The sequence below is a fragment of the Pteronotus mesoamericanus genome, unplaced genomic scaffold, assembly GCF_021234165.1.
Source record: "Pteronotus mesoamericanus isolate MK-2021 breed Mesoamerican mustached bat unplaced genomic scaffold, CSHL_Meso_final contig_82, whole genome shotgun sequence".
NCBI lineage: Eukaryota > Metazoa > Chordata > Mammalia > Chiroptera > Mormoopidae > Pteronotus > Pteronotus mesoamericanus.
The window spans coordinates 14,498,440-14,519,957 of record NW_026555265.1 but is presented as its reverse complement, the minus strand read 5'-3'; the positions used below and the strand labels follow the sequence as shown (position 1 = coordinate 14,519,957).

Below are 21,518 nucleotides of genomic sequence, written 5' to 3'. Positions count from 1 at the left end.
TGAAAGATTTTATTAACTATATTCTTTTAATGCATAAAAATTAATCTAAGGATTATAATTTGAACTCTAAGGTAAATTTCATTAGTTCTTTTTTTTTTGTAGTAAAATGTGAAATTCTTTTAACATAACACAAGTTGTTAATAAACAACTGACTGAAAGTCAATGGTAGGGTCAAAGCATAAACCACTGGCTTTTTTCTACATACCAGTTCCCCATTGTTAGGTGTCAATTCTGATGTATATCCGTTGGGAAACAATAGCATCTGGGAGTAGGAATGTATGGTGATGTAGGCCTTGATTGATTTCAAGTGGCTTTGAATGAAGTCAGTGACAGCTTTGGTCTCTTTCTCGGACTCTGATGCGGGGCCCGGATAGGTTTCATGACATGGGTTTTTGGTGTCAGGAAAAGCTGCAGAAGACATAGGTGGATGAGATCACAATCTGCTCCCATCCTCAGTATAGCCACCACTTCTTCTGAGGTGGATTCACAAAATGTTTTAAGCATTTTAGTCTACCAGGTTTACAGGGCCCCTCCATGATTCTGGTGTCATAGTCACTGCAGACTAACTTTGTATATACAAGTAAGAGTGTTAAGAGACTTAGCCCAGTGAACATTCTTAGCCTTGTTGATTTTCCCTCCTCTGTCTAGTCACAGGAATAATAAAGCAGAAGCAGTCCAACACCTGGGGCCAGAGAGAACCCAGCTCCAATGCAACCGCAGCTCCAACTTGCTGGGTACTGTCTATGTTCTTTGAACCTGAGTTTCTTCAACCTGTTTTAGTAGGCAGCCATCAACTAGGGAAGCTGCTGTTATCATATTCATTATGGTGGAATAGAATTAAAAGCTGAGGTGGTATTTTCAACAAAGTTAGGTCACAAAAAATATTATGAATTGGGATAGTGGTCATTTTTCCTTGAATATATATAATGATACAGTGATATTTGTGTAGCAACTACAGAGTCATCTGATATAGCTGATCTTCGCTTATTATTTCATTTTCATTAAATCTTTTCATTCTCTTTTCTCCAGATGTTTCTTTTCACTGAACATCTAAAGAACTATTTGTATGCTGGTTTTAACCACTGGTATTTCTCAACTTTTATCAGATCAGGATAAGGAAGGACCTTTGACCTCTCTTCAGATTATTTGAATTATTGTACCTCTGAATTGTGCTTAAATTTCAGCAAGCAAAATATAATGAGATAGTTTGATAACACCACACCTCACTTCCTCCCATACAATAAAACATTCATAACATTTCTATAGCAGTAATGATATCATTCATTTTCAGATTAGAAAATTAACACTCACTCAGGTAAAACATATCTGTACTGAAATAAGTAGGTGGTTTAAGTAAATTCCATGTCTAAACACTCTTAATAGCTCTTTTCCTTGAGATTAAGTCAACTCACAGTTCCATGAAGCATTAAAGTTCCTGTTGAGGTCAGTGCCGATGCATTTAGAGTTTTGGTTCTTGGAACGATTTTTTCTCCACATGCGGTTCTGCAGCATTAAATGACAGCAGTATTTATAGCAGATCAGTTTGTGTTTTTCAATTTGATCATTTCAGATCCTCCCTGCAAGTGTCTACAGCTTTATTTGAAATCTATCTAGTTAAATGGAGGCCCTTTATCATAAAGAAAAGTGTATTGTTTTCTTATAACCTGTAATATTTTCAAAAATATTGCTTTTTATATAAACATTCTAATTCAGTTAGTTTTAAAAACTGTTGATTAGTTCTTGGTATTAGAGAAGATGAATGATGTTCTGAAATACTTATTCATAAATTATAACTTCATTACATCTTTCACCATTTATAGATTCAGATGGAATACAGGTCAAATAATTGTGACTGTGGGAGCATACTCTTCAGAAAAGAATTTGATGTGGTAGGATCTATCAGAAAATTCATTATTAATCTTATTTAGCAGCAACAGGGAAATAAAGGATACTGTTAAAAGACAGATAGATATGTGTCACTTAAATTTTTTTTGATATAATTATTCCTCCTCCCATATTCTGTCAAATTCTGTCCCAGGGTGATGGAATACAACGACTTTTGCTTGAAGTCATGTGCTCATAATGTCTTTAAGTCTTAGCCAGAGTATCCTTTATAGTTATGGCTTTATTTCATTTTTTTCACATTACCAGGTTCACCTGCAAAAATTTCATATTGTTTCAAGAACACCTGTGCAACTAGAAAATCATGCTTGCCTTAGTCTGAAATTGAGATTAAAAAAAAAAAACTTCTGTGAATTGAAATTAACTGGTTACCCAAATTTTAAACTTAATGCATAGCAATCACCATGCATTAAAGTCAGTAAATAATATGTTATCTAAATGCAAAAAAAGAAATTACATAACAGTACATTACCTGTTTCCATGACCAAATATACCCATCAATGTTGAACACAGGAAGAACATAAAAATTCATTCGGTCTAGGACTTTGGTCATAATTTTGTTTTTTCCATAGGTTTTGGTTGCCTATAGGGATAAGAAAAAAAGGAAGCTATTGGTGTAAGTTTTAGCTATTAAGTGGAAAGTTGTAAGTATAATAGTAATAACTACCACTCAAGTCATTTGCCCAAGGTTACATGATTTTGAACATATTTCTCCTAAACTGTACAAAAATAAATGACCCATATAGATGACACAAAATGACATTTATTCAGACAAATGAAATTAATTGAACTGAGTATTCTTTAAAAGATCCTTTAATTATTGAGACTTGTAGCATTTCAAATGTAGCACGCAAGATACATTTCATAGGAAGATTAGAGGCCAAGTGAAAAATTAGCCATACAGCCTATTTTAAATGTGTTATTTCCCTCACATCCTTTTTGTAAATGTGGACTGAGTTTGTCAGCATTAGAATATGTAAATATTGGAGAGGACTATAAGTTAATAATAAATAAGATTAAAGAAAAAGTGCTCTATTGATTAAAAATCTTAAGAGTTTAGAAACTGGTCAATCAACCTTTTTTTTTTTCTTACATATGACTGAAATTTCTCTAATTATCTGGACTTTCTATGGCTACCTAAAATCTCTGTCATCAGTTTTGGAAAATCTCTTCCAGGTACAGCTGTACTGGAACTGGGAGATATCTTGTAGTCCTATGATGGGTGTTCCTTTCTGAGGGGTGCACTGGGCTGTCAGCTAGAGGAGCTAGAATAGGACAAGGATAATCAACTCAACAGGAAGATTCATACCTAGTGCAACTACCCACACCCAGAAGGCCATTGTCATGTCTATTTCATCAGTGTGTGGTGTGCAAAAGCTCCGGACAGAGAAGTTTGAATGTAGCAGGAGTCAGAATACACTAGAAATAGAGTGAGAGGGATAACAAACATAAACTTTTAAAACAGTGACTTATTTTTCACTTGGAAAGGGAATTTAAGTATGCCAAGTGTATGTGCGGTTAACAAAATACCTAAACAGGAACTAAGGTCTCTGTTTTGAGCTTCCTGAAGAAAGGCAATGCTTGTATGTTGGAATATTAAGATAGTTTCAGATTTCCATGCTTAACTACAGGAAAAACTTTCATATTGTAACATCCCAAATTTTCTTTTCATTTTATAAACTGTCAGTTGGAGTTTAAAAAGTCTGAAGGAAGGTGTCAATTTCATAAAAACTGAATGTTGAGTAGAACCCAGAGCATTTATTTCCTGACAGCACCAAACGTGGGCTCGTCTATTTCAGTGGAACTGCACTGGTTTGGAAAAGGTAGTTGCCACTTAGTTAAGTGCTGGAGACTTGACAATCAAGGAGAATTTTGTGTTCCAATTCACTGACCTGATAGACAAACCACTGGCAGAATGCCGGGGAGATCCATTCTCGTGCATGAATGCCACAGTCCATAAAAATAGCCTTTCTTCTTTCATCTTTTTTCCCAATCTATTTAAAAATAAATTTGAGGTATTATTGTATTTTGCACAAATTCATACACTGATCTTTTGTTGTCCTATAAGTCATTCATATTCTCAGAGCAATTCTTCCTCCTGCCTCCTGTTGAATGAGTAACTATGTAAGCACATATTGTTCTCAGGTAGGACCATGTCATATAGCTTTAAATGTCTATATGACATTAGAAAATAGAAAATATTAGAAAATAGAATTCATAATCTATTACATAGTATATTTTTCAAAAGTTTTTCCTAGTGTCAGAGTTGCTTTTAGGATTATTATTTTTAAAATCACAATCTTGTTTTTCTTATTGTCCTGCTAATATTTTTTGGTCTGAGACATAAAATTGCTTTGGCTTCTGACATTTTCTTTTCTCTCTCTTCATAACCAGGGGATGTTTCGCTTGGAGTGGAAAAGATTTTGTAGTTATTTTTGAAGTGGGAAGGAGGACTAGTGACCAGATATTTGAAGGGCTGTCATTTTGAAGAGAGGTTGAATTCGTTTTGTGTAGTCGGAGAGAATGAATGGATGGGAATTTAGGGTAAGAAAGGACTTCCTAGTTATTAAGGGGATGTATCTGGGAGCAGTGTCTTTGGATGTATAAAAATCCAGCAGCAGCTGAATGGCCATTATCAGCTTGGTTGTAGAAGGGAATCGCCCATCAACATGGGGCTGAAATGCTTCACTTACTATTCTGGGAGCCGATGGTTATATGTTCTTGAATTTTTCTTTTCTTCATGACATTTAGCTATCAGTTTCACTGAATTTTAATGGACAGAAAACTATTTTATAAACCAGGAACATCATAAACTATTGTAATAAAGATACCAGATAAGATATTTGTCTGCGTTCGTTCACTCTGTCTGACAAATGGTTTAATCAGGGACTTTCTTGGTTCCACCTAAAATCATCTGTCACTTCTGTTCTAGAATAGATATCTAGAGCTTAAATATTCTCCAAAAAATCAGACATTTATTGTATCAAAATTAGCTATATGTGTTAAAAAGTAACTTTAAAATTCATATTTTTCAATAATAATATGAATCAGCAATTCTTGAATTATTTTTACCTTGAGAACATACAGTGGATTATCTTCAACGGTAGTTCCAATTTTAATACGAGAGACCATTTCAGGATGCTTGTGCACCATTTTTTCAGTCCAAGCAACAATCTTAAGAGTAAAATCAATATGAGGAATTAGAATAAAAGAAAACTAAATGACAAAAAATTTTTAAAGATAACTCTTTTTCTTTTTCTTTTCCTAGTTGAAACACAGGCATTTTATTTTTACTTTTTATTTTTTTTAATTATATTTTATTGATTAGGCTAGAAGAGTTGTCCTGATTTTTTTTCTTTTTGTCCCCCTCTACCCAGCACACTCCCCACTCTCTCAGGCCATCCCTCCACTGTTGTTCATGTCCATGGGTCATGTGTATAAGTTCTTTGGCTACTCCATTTTCCTATATGGTACTTTACACCCCCATTACTATTCTGGAACTATCTATTTGTACTTCTTAATTTCCTCACCTCTTCACCCATTCTCCCCCACCTCCATCCTGTCTGGCAACCATCAAAACATTCTCTGTATTCATGATTCTGTCTTTGTTCTGCTTGTTTGCTTAGTTTGTTTTTTTTTAAAAATGAATTGGTGATAGATATGTATTTTTTGCCATTTTATTGTTCGTAGTTTTGATCTTTTTCTTAAATAAGTCTCTTTAACATTTCATATAATAATGGTTTGGTAATGATGAACTCCTTTATTTTTTTTCTTGTCTGGGAAGGTCTTTAGCTGCACTTCTATTCTAAATGATAGCTTTGCTGGGTAGAGCAATCTTGGCTGTAGGTCCTTGCTTTTGATCACTTTGCATACTTCTTGCCAATCCCTTCTAGCCCGCAAAGTTTCTTTTGAGAAATCAGCTGATAGTTTTATGGGAACTCCCCTGCAGGTAACTAACTCCCTTTCCCTTGCTGCATTTAGGATTCTCTCTTTATCTTTAACTTTTCGCACTTTAATTATGATATGTTTTGGAGTAGGCCTCTGCATCCACCTTGTTTGGGACTCTCTGTGCTTCCTGGACTTGTGTGTCGCTTTCTTTTGCCAAATTAGATAATTTTTCTTTCATTAGTTTTTCAAATAGATTTCCAATTTCTTGCATTTTTTCCTTCTCCTTCTGGCACCCCTATGATGTAAATGTTGGACCTCTTGAAGTTGTCCCAGAGGCTGCTTATACAATCCTCATTGATTTGGATTCTTTTTCCTTCTTGTTGTTCTGATTGTTTGTGTATTGGTCCCTTACATTCCAAATCATTGATTTGATTCTTGGCTTCATCCACTGTACTGTTGTTTCCTTATAAATTGTTCTTTATTTCAATTAGTGTATCTTTCATTTCTAACTAGATCTTTTTTATGCTGTTGAGGTCTTCACTAGGTTCATTGAGCATCCTTATAACCAGTGTTTCAAACTCTGCATCTGATACATTGCTTATCTCCATTTCGTTTAGTTCTTTTTCTGGACTTTTGATCTGTTCTTTCATTTGGGCCATATTTCTTTATCTCCTCATTTTGGCAGCCTCCCTGTGTTTGTTTCTATATATTAGGTAGAGGTGCTTTGACTCTGTTTCTTGGTAGTGTGACCTAAGGTAGTAGGTGTCCTGTAGTGTCCTGTGGCACAGCCTCCCCTATCATGCAAGCTGGGTACTCAAGGTGTGCCCTTCATGTGGGCTGATATACCCTCCTCTTGTAGTTAATCTTTGGTTGTTGTTTGCAGATCAATGGGAGGGACTTACCTAAGCTAATCAGCTGCAAGGCCTGGCTGTGACCACTGACCACCAACGTCCACCCTCCATGGAAGGGTAGATTGGTGGTGCTCTGATGTGGTCTGTAGCTGTCCACTGGATGCACTGGCCCTGGAGTTTCCTGGGTGGTTCAGGCAAAGGTCTGCCCCATCTGTGTTTTGCCCAGGGCAGTCTGGAAATAGGCATTTTATACTGTACCTTGTCCCACGTATTGTATTTTGCATAGCTGTGTCTGCTTGGGATATCTTCTTTGACATCAAACTGTTTCTCAATCACTTCTTGTAGATCATGAATCAAGATTCTGTTTGATAAGGGAATGATAAAATATACATTTATTAGAGAGAGAGAATCACATTTATCTCTTGCAAAAATTTTCTCTCCCTTTATCTTAGATCAGGTTTTCCTGTTTCTTGGTTTTTCTCTTACCATTTCCTTTACGCATATCATGTGTCTAGCTTAAGATCTTCCCATTTATCTACAGCTGTCCTATCCAACATAATAGTGTATAGCCACATATGGCTATAGAATACTTAAAATGGACTTCTCCAAACATAGAGATTGCTGTACATATGAAATAGCTCACTAATAAGTTATAATCATTATGTGTTGAAATGCTATTGTGGATGTGTTAGCTTAAATAGAATATTCTGTTAAAATTACTTTTTAAAATGTGGTTACTAGAATATTTAAAATTACCCATGTGCCTTGCATTATACTGCTGTTGGTAAGTGCTGCTCTATAGTTATTCACAATCTTTCTTCAAAGCATACGCACATTCATAAACACACAACTCAGGCAACAGTGGATACTCTTGTGCACAAATATGTTGACTGTCACAAGAAACTTGAGTAACAATAATAATAAGCATTTACTTAGCACTCACCATGTGCCAGTCATGCTGTAACCAACTTATGTACATTAACTTAATTTCCACATTGAGATTATTATCTTCATTTTACAGATGAAAAAACTGAGACATATAGTGTTTAAATAACTTTCCATGGTTACAGAACTAGAAAATGGCTAGTTTGGTTTGCAGTGTGTAATATGATGCAGGAAGAATGATCAGAAAGCTAGTGTTGGGGACCAGAAGTTATGTCTCTGCCCTCTCATCTATTTCATTTCATCCAGAGTTATATCCTCTCATCATCACCTCATTGAATCACATGGCTTTGATGGCAACCTAATGGTCAACCGTATTTTTACCTCCAGTTCTGGTTTATTCCCTAAACCTACCTCTCCCTAACCTCTTCCCCTACCTCTCCTGTGACTTGCACATCCAACTGCTTACCTGACATTTTCATCTGGACATCCATATGTTTAATATGGTCCAGATACTGCTGTACACGCATTATTTTATTTTATTTTATTACAGTTATCACCATTTACAGATGGAAGTGTTATTCAGAAAGTTTAAATATAATTTGTATGTGGTGGAGTTGGGAATTTGAATGTCAGCTTGATATTCTAAAAATACCACTGTCATACGCACAAATTTTTTTCTTTATTTTTATTGTTGACACTGTTACAGATGCCCCCAATTCTCTCAACCCTCTAACTTTGCTCTCTTCAATCCAGCCCCTGTCTGCCCTTCCCTCTGGTTATAACTATATACACACAGATATTTTTGTATATTTTGTCTGGTTAGGGATTTTCTATTTTGTCCTATTGATCTGTTTTCCTACTCTTGTGTGAGCACCAAACCATAATTATAGTTTTAAATATTAAATTCTGATATTTAATAAAGTCTCTGATTCTTGTTTCCAAATTTTTTGAGTAATTTTACCTATTTTTAAGAAATGTTTTGTCAGAATCATTTTAAAAATCATTAGAAAAGTGGGCTTTTGATTAGAATTGCACTAAATTATGAACAAGAAATTTATAATTAATATTAAAACATAATATAACTTTTCTGATTCTTCAGTAAAATTTTATGTATTTTCTTTATTCATATATTTTTATGAGTTTTATGAGTGATTTTTTCCAATTAGATACATGAACTGATTATTATTTATAATTAAAAACATTGCTTTCATTATACTTATCTATTAGCCACTGTATTAGTTTAAACACTATCTTTTTACTCCTAATTTTTTTAAGTTATGTCTTCAGGGTTTTCTGGGTAGTTATCCTGCAAAAAAATTATACTTTTTACTTTTTTCCAATATCTATTTTTTTTCTTGCTTTAGTGCATTGGCTAAGCTCTCTGAACAAGGGAAATAATAGTGGTGAAAGAGGATGTTCTATTTTCTTTTCCTGGTTTTAACAAGAAAATCTATCTTTCATCACTAAGTACATATAGTGATAATAGCCATTTGAGATTAATATGGCAGTGTCTATATTATCAAGTTACTACTGTCCATTCATGTATGGTTGCAATTAAAATTTATTATTAGATTTCTTAGTATGTTAAATATTATGTTGCGGCCACAGGAGATTTATACACACTCTCACAGAAATGCCTTGTTCTTCTTGTTTTAGATATAGCTATAAAAGCTTGTGTAACCTAGGAAAAATGCACTGGACATGGGGAAAATGATTTGTAAGAAGCAAGCATTGTTGGTGGTAGCTGACAGCAAAAAAACAAAATAAAATTACATAGACAGAAGACTTAGGTAACACAAGAGTCAGATGTAAATTCAACTTACCCAACATAATTTGGTAACAGCTCTGGAAAAGATCATTCTCTTATAGCATAGTACGAAAATTTGCATTTATAATGATAATCCCCAACCAAAAGTAAATGATATTGAATATACTTGATTTTTCAGGGTAGTATGGCTTATAATAAAAATATTTCTGAGAAATATTTAAAATAAAGGATTTTCTGAAGTTGTAATTACCTGAACAATTTATTTGGATTATCTCATTTCCCATTGACGTCATACAAAAAAGGCATTACTCTAGTTCTGTTGATGAAACACATATGACTTTTTCTTCAGTCAGCAAAAAGTTCTATGTAGGAAGATGCTTTCTACTTTTAAACATTTATTCTATTTATTTAGGACAGTATCACGCACTCTTTTATTTCCATAAATTCTATCAAATAAGGAAGCAGCAATCCCGTGGGAAGAGGCACTATGATCAGATATTCTTGGGCTCCAAACCCAGTTAGGCTACTTAATACTTAATGTGATCTTGGGCAGGTTAACTACTTCTCTGACCCTCAGTTTACTCACTTTAACAATGGTACCAAATATATCAGTCAGGATTGTGGCCAGGATGAAATTAAGTGAAATGTGAGATGTACCTGGCATTCCATAGGCACCCAGTGAACTTCAGTATAATGGTGAAAATGAGTCACAAAACTGACAACCACTTCATAGTTTTAAAATGTCTTTAAACCAGGCTTTGATGGTTTGTACTTGTTTGACTCTGATTTCTTCAATTTCTCATAATAATGAACTGTGACACTGAAGCACCCACTCTACTTGTCAGTTTCTTCTTGCTGATTGACTGACTGATCTGAGTTTGGAGGCAGAACTTAAATGAGGTATACTCCTAATTAGGGTTTATTTAGCACATGAGACCAAGTACTGCTCATGAATATTGATTCCCATTAACAGCACTGACAAGCACATTATTATGCACATTACATGTAACTCTGTTTGCTTGGCTTTTGACTTACGATAAATCTGGGATTTCTGAGAAAAAATATTGTGAAAATTTTGGAATCTGCTGGCACATCTTGCACTAAAACTCACACAAAGGTCTGAGAAGGTTGGAAATTATATTTTGGGGAGTGACTACATACATAATTAATTATTTTAAGTTCTAAAGAGGGCGTGTGGATTTTGCTCTACCTGCATTAATATTAGAAGAGGAAACAAACTAAAGAGAAATTTCATGGTCCCAAAGGTTGATTTGTAACATAAGACAGTATTAATTAATCACAGGAAGCTCATACCTAAGAATATATTTAGATTAACACATATCAATTTAGCTCTCATGATAACAGCAGCAAAATAAAATTGTGTGACTGAAATACGACCTTTCCACAAAGGCAGCTGCGTATGGACATCGGAACAATGCCAGGTTGTTGCTGATAAGGACTAAAAATTAAGCCTAAAGCTGAAAATTAAGAACTAGGGCCAGGTGTTATTTTCATGAGCCCTTCCAATAACCAGCAGTCAGGCTTAGACAGATGAAACCAAATTACTTTCTCTTAAATATTACTTTACCACTCCAATAATTGTTTAATTTGTTAAAAATATTTCTAAATGTAGGTGAAAAGATAAATAGTTATCATTGAAAATTTAATGATATGAAAGGCTAATGTTTATCTAGTCTTTCTCATGTGCCAGGACCTCTGTTCAGCAAGGCATTTACATTTTACCTTTTAATCTTCACTTCAACACTATTGATAGGGTACCATTATCATCTGCACTTTTATACACGTTATATAGATGCACAAAGTTCTCACAACTGGTAAAATGCAGAAGTTGGAACTTGTACCTAGAGAGGTCTGACCTCTAGCTGTGAACCTTTATACAACAGTGCCTCCATTACATGGAGTGACAACCCTGGACAGTGGCATCAGAACAGCAATTTTCTTAGTCTACTGAGAAAAGTTTGCCCAGTTGACCAGCTCTCCTGGAAACCTGTGTCTCAATGTCAGGGAGCAGATGAGAAGTTCAGAGAAGAGGCAAGGATGAATCCTACTTTGATAATTTCAAGGTTCCCCCGCCTTCTGCTGCTTTTAGAGAGGAACAAAGAAGGAATAATGGAGAACTGTGGGCCAGGGTATAGTAGTCTCCTGTTATCCACACTTTCACTCTCCAAGGTTTCAGCCACCTGTGGTCAGCCGTGGTCCAAAAATATTAAGTGGAAAATTCCAGAAATAAACAATTGATAAATTTTAAATTGCATGCCTTTCTGAGTACCTTGCTGTATCTCCTTACATAGGCATTGTATCCTCTCATATCATCGCAGGAAGAAGGGTGAGTACAGAACAAGAAGATATTTTGAGAGAAAGAGACCACATTCACATAACTTTTACTATGGTATATGGTTACAATTGTTTTCTTTTCTTATTAGTTATTGTTAGTCTCTGTGGTGCTTAATTTATTAATCAAACTTTATCATAGGTATGTTTGTATGGATAAAAATGTGTGTGTGTGTGTGTGTGTGTGTGTGTGTGTGTGTGTGTGTGTGTGTACCGACAGTGGGGAAGCATGTTTCAGGGAGACAGAATCATTGTTATGGTGCCTGGTAAGCCCCAAGCTTATGCCCACATTTCAAAAGGACAGAGTCTGCTTAAAAGCATGATTTCAGGTTTTCACAAGATCCCATTTATCTCAAGTAACTTCCTAATTGGGTACCATGTATCAAACTTGGTCACTTTCTGACATGGATTTCCCAACATTTGAGGCTTATCCAATGTTGCACAATATACTATAAGGCATTAACTTATTCACTAGGAGAAAGGGAACATCTGGTGAGAGCCTCTAGTTGTCCTCTGCTGCAGTGTGTGCGCACATGCACACACGCAATTGTGTAAACACGTGTAAGTGGTCTTTCCTCCACTTGATTTAATAGAAGTAAAGAAACCAGACAGGAAGTGATTCTATACTCCCAGTCTATTTTCATGAAACCCCTGTGAAACACCATTTTAAAGATGAAGAAGAGGTGGAGAGAAGTTAAATAAATTGTTCTTGTTAAATGCCTAATGCATGGTTCAATGGGACTGGACCGAGACAGCCTTGCTCCAGAATCCACTGTCTCACCTACCATACTCTTCTGCTTTCTGTGACCCACACCCTGTCAACATTTGTATCAGATACCAACATACCTGTTTTACTCTTGGGCAAGTAATACACAAAGATGTAGAGCAGAAGGAACATGAATGAGATAGACATTGGAATGATTTATTTTATTAAAATACTTATTTTATAGGACTCTGTATATACTTGGAATATGAACATGTATCTGACTGAATGAACATCATTAGGTAATTAGACACTGATATGAAGTGTTGATGATTGCTGTGTCAGTTTGGTGTAAATGTCTTCTGTATTTCCCACATAATCTTATGTGGATCCAAATAAGATTTTACTTAATTGTATTATTTGAATGTTACTATTATATTAATAGTGGACAACTCTTTATCTTATAATTTTAATTTTAAATCAAAGAAAAGATAATCTAAAGTGTCTCTAAAATACAAATATCTAAAATATAAAAAAATAGTAAAAATGCTGGGGTTTTTAACTGCTGAATCTAAATGTGGTGTCTGTACTTTTAGGCTCAATTGAATGGGTATACTTTCTTTTACATATTTTTTCACCAGTCTATTCAGGTTTGTTAGTATACACATATTATTTATTTTTTTTGATTTGGCCTTAAATGATTTTTGTAAAAGTGTAAATAAAAAGGGAGAAACATGCTGCTTTAAAATAAAATCTGTCTTAGTCATTTAATTTTCTGAAAATTAAAAAATTACACACAGATGCTTTAAACTAAATAGTGGTTTATATGCACTGTCTAATGAAGGTTGTCTAAGTAAATCATTGTGTCAAACCAGCCTCGTAATGTGGTTTAATTCAGACTGGTGCCTGGGTCCAACCAGATGTTTCTGTTCTTAGATCCCTCTTCTGTTACTGACTGACACCAAGTAACACATATAATTAATATGCAAATAAAATTATCTATATAATTAGTACTTGGAGACAAGATTTTAAATAGTTCTTGTCTGCACAGATCACTTTACATATTTATTTTTCTGAGTAAGGTAACTATCTAATTATGTGGCTTTCCTACAACTGTGGCTAATTTGGACCAATTTCTAGAAATCATGTCCTAATTAGATAAAACCAATTTTTATAGGTAGTTTAACACTTTGGTTCTTGTTGTGCATAGCAAGTAAGGATCATGGCATAAGACAAATTGGAAAATGTGCTATTTATGAGGATCCGAATTTAGATAATTAAATTAATTTTTGATTGTTTGAAGTCAGAATTGTCTCAGGCTAGGAGAGGCCAATAGAGGGCCATAGAGGAGAGGGGGCAGATGTGACTGAGTTGGATAAAATGGAGGCACATCAACTACCTGCCCAGGTATTTTCTGTCACAGTGATTTATCCACACTCATGTCAAGCAACTAGCTTTTTTGTCTATGTTACCAAGGTATTAAGGGAAACATAATACTTCATTTTTACCCTGCTGTTCAAACCAAATTATACAAGATTGGCTAGCTAAAATGTATTCTGGGGTGGGCAGGATACTTTGAAAGAATTGGATGATCACAGGAATCTGATTCAGGTCTATATTAATGAAGCAAAGTGAAGGGTGTAGTAACTGAGGCACACATTTGAGAAGACTTTCTGTGAGGTGAATCAAGAGACACAGTCACGAAGGGGTACATAGGGTGGAGGGGTGGTGTCTTTTAGATGAAAGATTCCAGAAATCATTGAAACCTTAGCGTAATGCACTTCTAATTCTTGTGATCTTGGAGATATATTTAGAAACTGTCTCTTTTTATTTAACATTGAAATTTATAAAAAAAAAATAGAAAAACACAGGTTGATATATTACTTAAAAGGAGTTAAATGCTGGTATAAGTTAATTTTGAGTATGTTCTCCTCATTTATTAACTTCATTTGGTTCACATTCCTCTTGAAACAACAGCGGAAACAGAGACAAACAACAGTCTGCTATTTTTTAAGCTATTAAGTCACAAACAAAAATTTTTTTAACTTGTTTTACCTATGTTTTTTCTTAATTTCAATAGGGTTTATATACATTGAGGATATTGAAGAAATATTATAAAAGCAACTAAGTTGAGGTGAGCAGCAGGAAATCTAAACTGTAATAGATTATAGGATCTTTGTCTCAGCTGGAAGAAGAGGACTTTTGAGTGACAGCACTAAGTTAGGGAGCAGGGGCATGAAATAGCAAGTCAGTAAGAAAGGACTAGTGCTTAGCAATGTTTTGAGTGGTGAGGGACTCAGGAAAGGGATTCCTGGGATGCCAAGGGCTGGGGGAATTAAAACGGGACCCCTTTTAATCACTAAATGTTTGAAAGTATGAAAACACAGTTTGCTTTCTCTATTGCGCTGATTTGTAATATTCTACACTGGACTCCCTTCTTGTTCAGTGTCCCCCAGGCCCAGACAATCCATGGCTTATGGCTGGTCCTCAATATACTCTAACTTCTCCTTCTTTTACTATGGGATCACAATGACTCATTTTGGCATCTTTAGCCATTCAAAAATTCTCTCCTCTTCAATTTGTATTATTCTATTGCATTGCTCTAGTTTTCTCTGAGGAAGAATTTCTTTCATAAAAAATTATTTACTTACTATATATTTTACATTCCCTCATCTTTGATGAACACTATCATGTGGTTTTCCTTTTTTTGTATCAGGAGAATTCAAACAAAAAAATGTGGTGCTGGTGGTCACCAGGAGCGTCTGGGCTCTGGGTGATTACCTGTTGAGGTGATGACTGTGTCTAAACCATCCATGTCTGCTCACATGCAGTCTGTTCTCACTAGGGGCTGGCTTTTGGAGATGGCAGATGTAGATAATTGCCATTCTTGCAAATCAGAGCAAACCTAAGATATAAGTTGTGTGGCTAGGTTTGATTTAGTAACCTCTATAGTCAGGTCTCAATAGTCAGTTTTGCTGTAACTGTAAATTTTATGTCATAGATACCGCTTTTATTTTTTACCAATTAAAAAATAGTACTTCCCTTTCAAGACTCCCCAAACTTTGCATATCCAACGTATTTGAATATTGAATAATAGAACTTACTTATAGTGCATTTTATTTTGACCCAAGGCCAACTGGATGGACTGGGATTCTTCTTCACTAACTCGGAAATCCACTGTCATGTTAGCAGCCACATGGTGGCTGGCATCCGGATACCAGAAGTCAAGCTGTGGAAACGAGTTCAAATAGTTGTTGTTAGCTCACCCAACACATTTATTAAGAAATGACTATGAGTCATACAGCATGAAAGGAATTTGGGTTCAATGTGTCTAAGGTATGGACCCTTTTCTTAACAAGCATATTAGATTTTTGCAAATACTGTATATTTAATATCTGTTGAATATGACAGAGTGGGAAAATAACATTTGTGTCAATCAGTTTTACAGGATATGGTATCTATAAATACAAAAAGAATGAGCAGCTTTTGGTTAATTTGTTTGGTTCTACCATCTTGGAATTGATTGGTGTTGCTTCATAGTAGATTTAGCCACAGCATTTGTCTCTAATTGGGAATATAGATTAAATATGTGGTTCCCCACTCCCCTTCTCAGTTGAAATCTCAAAACCAAATGTCCATGTAAACTCTGGAATCTTGGAATTTTGAAAAGAAGGCATAATCTTCAGTCCTGTAATTTTTCTAGCAGTATGCCCATGGGCTAATTACTAAAACTCTTTGAGTTTCAGTTTGCTCCTCTAAAAAGTGAGGCTAACAGAGCTCCACTTGGGTGTTGTGAAGATTGTGAAATGGTTAAATACCTGCATGGTATCTTAAAATACATGCAGGTATTTAAGAGTTGCTGATTTCCTTCCCTTTTTCTTCCTTTGGCTGAGAGAATTTCAGAAATTTGGTCAATGGGCCCAGAAAGATAGTATTCCAATAAAGATAACTTTGAGAAGACTCCAATTCTTGTTATTCTTCAAAATCGTACTCAATTATGAAACCTAATGAAATATAACTCTCCAACCTGGGAAATGTGAAGGGAGTGCCCAATTTCTACCCATTACACCGAGCTTGTGGGCAAGTCTAAGTCTACCTGGCTCTTTCCAAGTTGAATCCTGCTGTACCTCTCAGTTAATCATTATGAGACTGCTATGAACTAATACTTATTGGTTTATTTTGATCCAAAAACTACAGATGAACTGGACATATGAGGGATATAAAGTGATGTAAAGGTGAGTTAGGTAGGGCCATCTAACCTTAATGGTAGGTAGTTTCTCTGTCTAAACAAGGTAATGCAGAACAAGGTCTAGGGCTCAATGAACTTTCATTAAGCACCAGGCACAGAGCTGGGTGTCACCATTGTGAAGGCTAATAAAGGACTTAGGAGAAACAAGAAGTTTTGCGTGGAATGCATTGCATATGTATTTCCAACATGCTGACCAACACCAGGGAAAAGCATAGGTGCTCCAGGAGCACAAGAAACAATCCAAACTGGGTCATGAGAGTCGATGGATAGAGGAGACTTTCTGCAGGAGACACTGTCTGAGCTGAGTCTTGAAGAAGGAGAGTTAGCCAAGTCAAGGAGTAATTGTTCCTCCTGAGCAAAGCTGCGCGGGGCCAAAGTTTGTGAGTTGTTGGTGTTCCTGGAGTTTTAGAGAAAGAGAGTGTGGGAGGAGGAGACTCCAGAGGCTGGCAATCTGGCAGACTGTGAAGACTGTTACACCAATACTGATAGAAGACGCTTCTCCATTGCTTACCATGACCAAGCCCACTATTGAGCACTCTCCAAATAGTAGCTCACTTAGTCTTTATGACAGCCTTAGAAATAAGTATGATTATTATCCCATTTGATGGAGAAAGAAATGGATCCAGAGAGATTAAGTAACTTGCCTAAGCCCACATAGCTGGGATTGGAATTGGTGAAGACCATACCCTTTCCATAATCCTCTGCCTCTCATGAAAAGGCTTCAAATAGAGGAATGCAATCATCAAGTTTTAAAGAGAGCAATCACAATTGAGTGTGGACTGACTTTGTGGGAGGATGGACTAGAACCCTGAATGCTAGTTAAGAGGTTATTAAAATTCTCCCAGGAACAGGTAGAGCCAACATGATCTTGGTAGTGGCAGCAAAATGGAGAGAAAAGTATGGATTTGAAAAATACTTGGTCATTAGAGTAGGTGGAACTTTGGATTGATTTGAGGTGGAAATAAGGGTGTGTGGTACTAGAATAAATTCCAGATTTGGTTCTGCATTTAAATCTGATGTGTCATTTTGGTCATTTAATATATTGTCTTTGAACTTCAATTCTGTTTTAAATTGGTTAAGTTATGACAATGGCACTGAAAATCTGCTGGAGAATTTGAAATGATGTATGCAAGGTGGCTGGCACAGTGCACCTTTGTATGGAAGCAGCTGAATAAATGACAAAATGATTGTTAGCCTGGTGTATTTTAAAGACTGATCAAACATTAAGAGTTTCCTTTTAAAAGGGACCTGCTCTGGGAAAGAGTCACATCTTGGTCCTTTATGTTATCATTTAATACTTTAAGTAGAAATGATGCCATCGGTAAAGACTGGGGTGGGAGTGAGCAAAGCACTAAAAAGGAGGGAAATAAGGCCCCACTAAAGGTGTCAGGAACATCTTATTTCACAGTTTCAGCCAGGAAAAGTTCTGGTTTGCCAGGCTTTTGGGAGGAAAAGTGGAAGTGGCAATTTGGGGAAAAACAAAAAACAAGGAGTATTGGCGATTGGCTGAATTATCCAACTAGTTCTTGCCACTTCCCCTTGTCTTCAGACATTAAACATAATATAAAAAAAGAAACAGTTTTTAGAGAACAGAAAGAAAAGATAAAATATCTCTCTAAATGCTTTACCTGGTTGGTTTTGGCCAAGTCCTTTATGATGTTTGCTTGTTTTTCATCCTGGGGCTTTACGCGGAACACCTTCTCCCTTTATGAATGCAAAAGATAAAAATGTGAACTGTGAAGAATATTCCTTAACCCTCTTCCTACACAGAGACTGCCACACAGGGTGGTGAGATTTACCTGTCAAAGCGTACCGGAGCAATCGCCAGGGTGGCAGCGATCAAACCCACAGGCAGGATGAACCGCATGGTTCTTGCTTGTCTGCCCCCAGACCTTCTGCCAGTTTTATGCCTCAGCTCTTATCTTGAGAAGCAGCTGACTTCCTCTTAGGTTTCTGGTGGATGAAATGTCCCTCTGCCCACCCCCCAGCCCCCAACCCTCATTGTGTTTTTTATAGCTGGGGAGGGAGAGGTGGGGCAGAACATTAACACTGAAGGTCATACTACTCATACATTTTACAATATGAAATTCCCATTTTACGGATGGAATGGAAGGCAGATTCCTTTTTTAACAAGTAAATTGCCCAAGGTACCAGAGCTAGTATGTTCAAAGAGTTGGGATTTGAACCCAGTTCTTTGTTCTAAAATACTACTCTACCATATGTTTGAATCAAATGGTAGAAAGAATCAGTTTAAATTTTCACTTAGAACCTGAGACAAATTTGAGTATCTGGCCGCTGAACCTTGGTGGCTGGTCCTTAAAACATAAAATGTTTTTGAAGGTACATTGTAAATTGTTAAATTAAAAACATTAAAATTACGGAATATTTAAAAAAATATTTTATTTATATTTAGAGAGAGAGGGGAAGGGATGGGGAAAGAGGGGGAGAGAAACATTGAAGTGTGAGAGATAGATCAATTGGTTGCCTCTTGCATGCCCCCAATTGGAGACCTGGTCTGCAACCCAGGCATGTGTCCTGACAGGGAATCTAACTGATGACCCTTTGCTTCTCAGGTTGGCACTCAATCTATTGAGGCACATCAGCTAGGGCAGAATATTTTGAATATATTAAAATATTATAATTAATCTAGAAAACATTGATGTGTGTTCACCATCTAGATTTTATGATGGTAATACTTTTTCCATATTTGTTCTATACCTCTTTTTGTAAAGAAGTAAATGTTACAGAAAGAGCTAAAGCATCCACTTTTCCACTCCTTTCATTTTTCTCTTCCCTCTATCCTCATAGGTACTGCCTATGCCTAAACCAGTGGGGACTTCTGGAGGGCAAGAAAATATGGTTGCTCAAATGTTGTACGTTGACTGCTATCTTCAGGATCTGGGTGATGGCAGGTGCCCAGTAATTGCTTTTATGAAAGTTGAATTAATGAATGCCACTTATAGGCCATTTTAAACAGTCTCTTGGGGGAGGGTCTTTAGTTTTGAACACAACTCAGTTAATTATGGATTATTTGTGAGATAACACCACCTTTACCCAGAATCATAAGTAAGCTAACAGAGTGATTGTATTGATCCAATTAGATAAGTTATTAGAATTTCCTTTTAAAAACCACCTCTTTGCTAATGACAGATGTATAGGTGGTCATATATGAAACTTCTTAGAGTCATGGTTGCCTATTTTTATTACTAAAATAATATTTATGGTGAGGTTATAAATTATAAGTAGCAGCAATAGTTTATTTCTCTCCATCTGATAGGTGTGTGATATAATGTATGATTTTCTTTTATTTCTTCAAAGGTCTTCTTGCCCCAGCCCTGCAGGTAAGGAAGAGGAGAGTTTTACAAATAGTTTCATATTCCTGACATCGGACAAACTCATCACACTAAAAACTCCCAGAGCGAATGCTTGTTCTATTGTTTCTAGGCATATGTTTGGCGGGGGTGCAGAGAATAAGAAGGAACTTGACTTTGGACTTCGATATAACCTCAGAGTAGCTCCTAAACACTGAAAACTTTACCTTGAGCAAGCTGCCTAGTCTTTCTGGGCCTTGGTTCTCTCATCTGTAAAATGGGGATGCAAATGCAACTCTATAAAGTGGTTGTGAGGACTAAGTGGGATAGCATATGTAAGGGACTTGGAGGATAGCAGGTACTAAAAAACATGCTGTGACTTATAGGTAATTGATAAAATTGTCAGAATCTGTAAACCGACTTACAGTTAGCCACTGGCGGGTTGCAGAAGTGAGTATCAGCATGGATCATGTGGTAGGCTAAAGTGGTTGCTCTAACCTTCAGGGGTGAAATATCTCTCTCTGTGTCAATGTGGACTATTTCAAGAATTTTTTTATGGAATAACATTGCTTTTTGGAATTTTATTTTCTGATTCTAAAAATAATAAATGCCCATTGAGAATAATTTAGCAAAATATAGGAAAGTTGGACGAAGACAATAGAAAACCTGTTAATTCTAACATTTGGATATGTTTCTTGAATCCTTTCTGTGTGTGTCACTAGTTTTAAAACTGTGTAGAAAAGCCTACTCTATCTTTTTTTTAGGTCAAGTAGGAAGGACACTTCTATTTTATTTTGGGACCTAGGTAAATGTTTTAAGGATCCTAATATCTCTTAGGATAAGACTCTAATGATAAATAAATCCTTGATTTCTTAATATCTGTTGCGTATTGATAGTTCTTTGTATCTGGAATAGGGCATAAATATGTGATGCTTTTAAAACCTCTCACTTCTCCCCAATCTATTTAGCTTCTGAATAATTGTACAATAGAGGGAGTTTAAGAATATACTGACACTTTTTCAGAATAGGTGTAAATTTTTGACAAGCATAGCTCAGTACAACTTTATATCACTGTAGCAAGATTTATATAAGGTCTTGACATATGTATGGACTAGAAAAGTTGTTGGATGCCATATCATTTCAAGATTGACTATGTAAGACAATATGTTTGATAGGTTCAGTTAACCTCTTTTAAAAGAGATTTAAAATTGAAGTCTCACAGGTCAATAATTTTCCATCTTTTTGGATCTTCGTACTCCTAGGATTTTTCAGTAGTATATATCTAACCACGATTTAAAACATCACTTTATATTTTTTAAATTATGCTTTTCTGCATATTTTTCAGACCTTATTCCAATGAGAAAAATGTCCTAGAAAATGGAAGTCAAAATTCTCTTGTAATTTATTAAAATCTTTCAAATAATTCTCTGTCTTTAAATCCAATCCAATACACTTCTCTTCCTTCTAGGCATGAAATTGTCTCTGACCAATTCATATAGTTAGCTGGCAAAAGCAGATAAACACATGGAATATGATTCTAGGTGTGTAGAACTTCTATAATCCAGTCTGGAAAACCAGTCTTGCTATTCTGTAGCCAAACCACTGGGGA

The 21,518-nt window shown here is 35.7% G+C and overlaps 1 protein-coding gene across 1 annotated transcript in view; it reads right to left on the bottom strand.

Annotated features, from left to right (window-relative positions):
- The window catches only part of CPA3 (carboxypeptidase A3), a 30,885-nt gene extending 12,415 nt beyond the window's left edge, over nt 1-18,470 (bottom strand). Inside the window, exons 1-9 of the mRNA XM_054585282.1 lie at nt 18,398-18,470; nt 18,227-18,302; nt 15,454-15,578; nt 6,900-7,002; nt 4,975-5,076; nt 3,795-3,896; nt 2,375-2,485; nt 1,413-1,503; nt 206-408 (exon numbers count right to left, since the gene is read on the bottom strand). Of these exons, the coding sequence (XP_054441257.1) occupies nt 206-408; nt 1,413-1,503; nt 2,375-2,485; nt 3,795-3,896; nt 4,975-5,076; nt 6,900-7,002; nt 15,454-15,578; nt 18,227-18,302; nt 18,398-18,465 (981 nt within the window). The 5' untranslated portion in view covers nt 18,466-18,470. The remainder of the gene's footprint in view (nt 1-205; nt 409-1,412; nt 1,504-2,374; nt 2,486-3,794; nt 3,897-4,974; nt 5,077-6,899; nt 7,003-15,453; nt 15,579-18,226; nt 18,303-18,397) is intronic.
- Between the last annotated feature and the right edge of the window lie 3,048 nt (nt 18,471-21,518).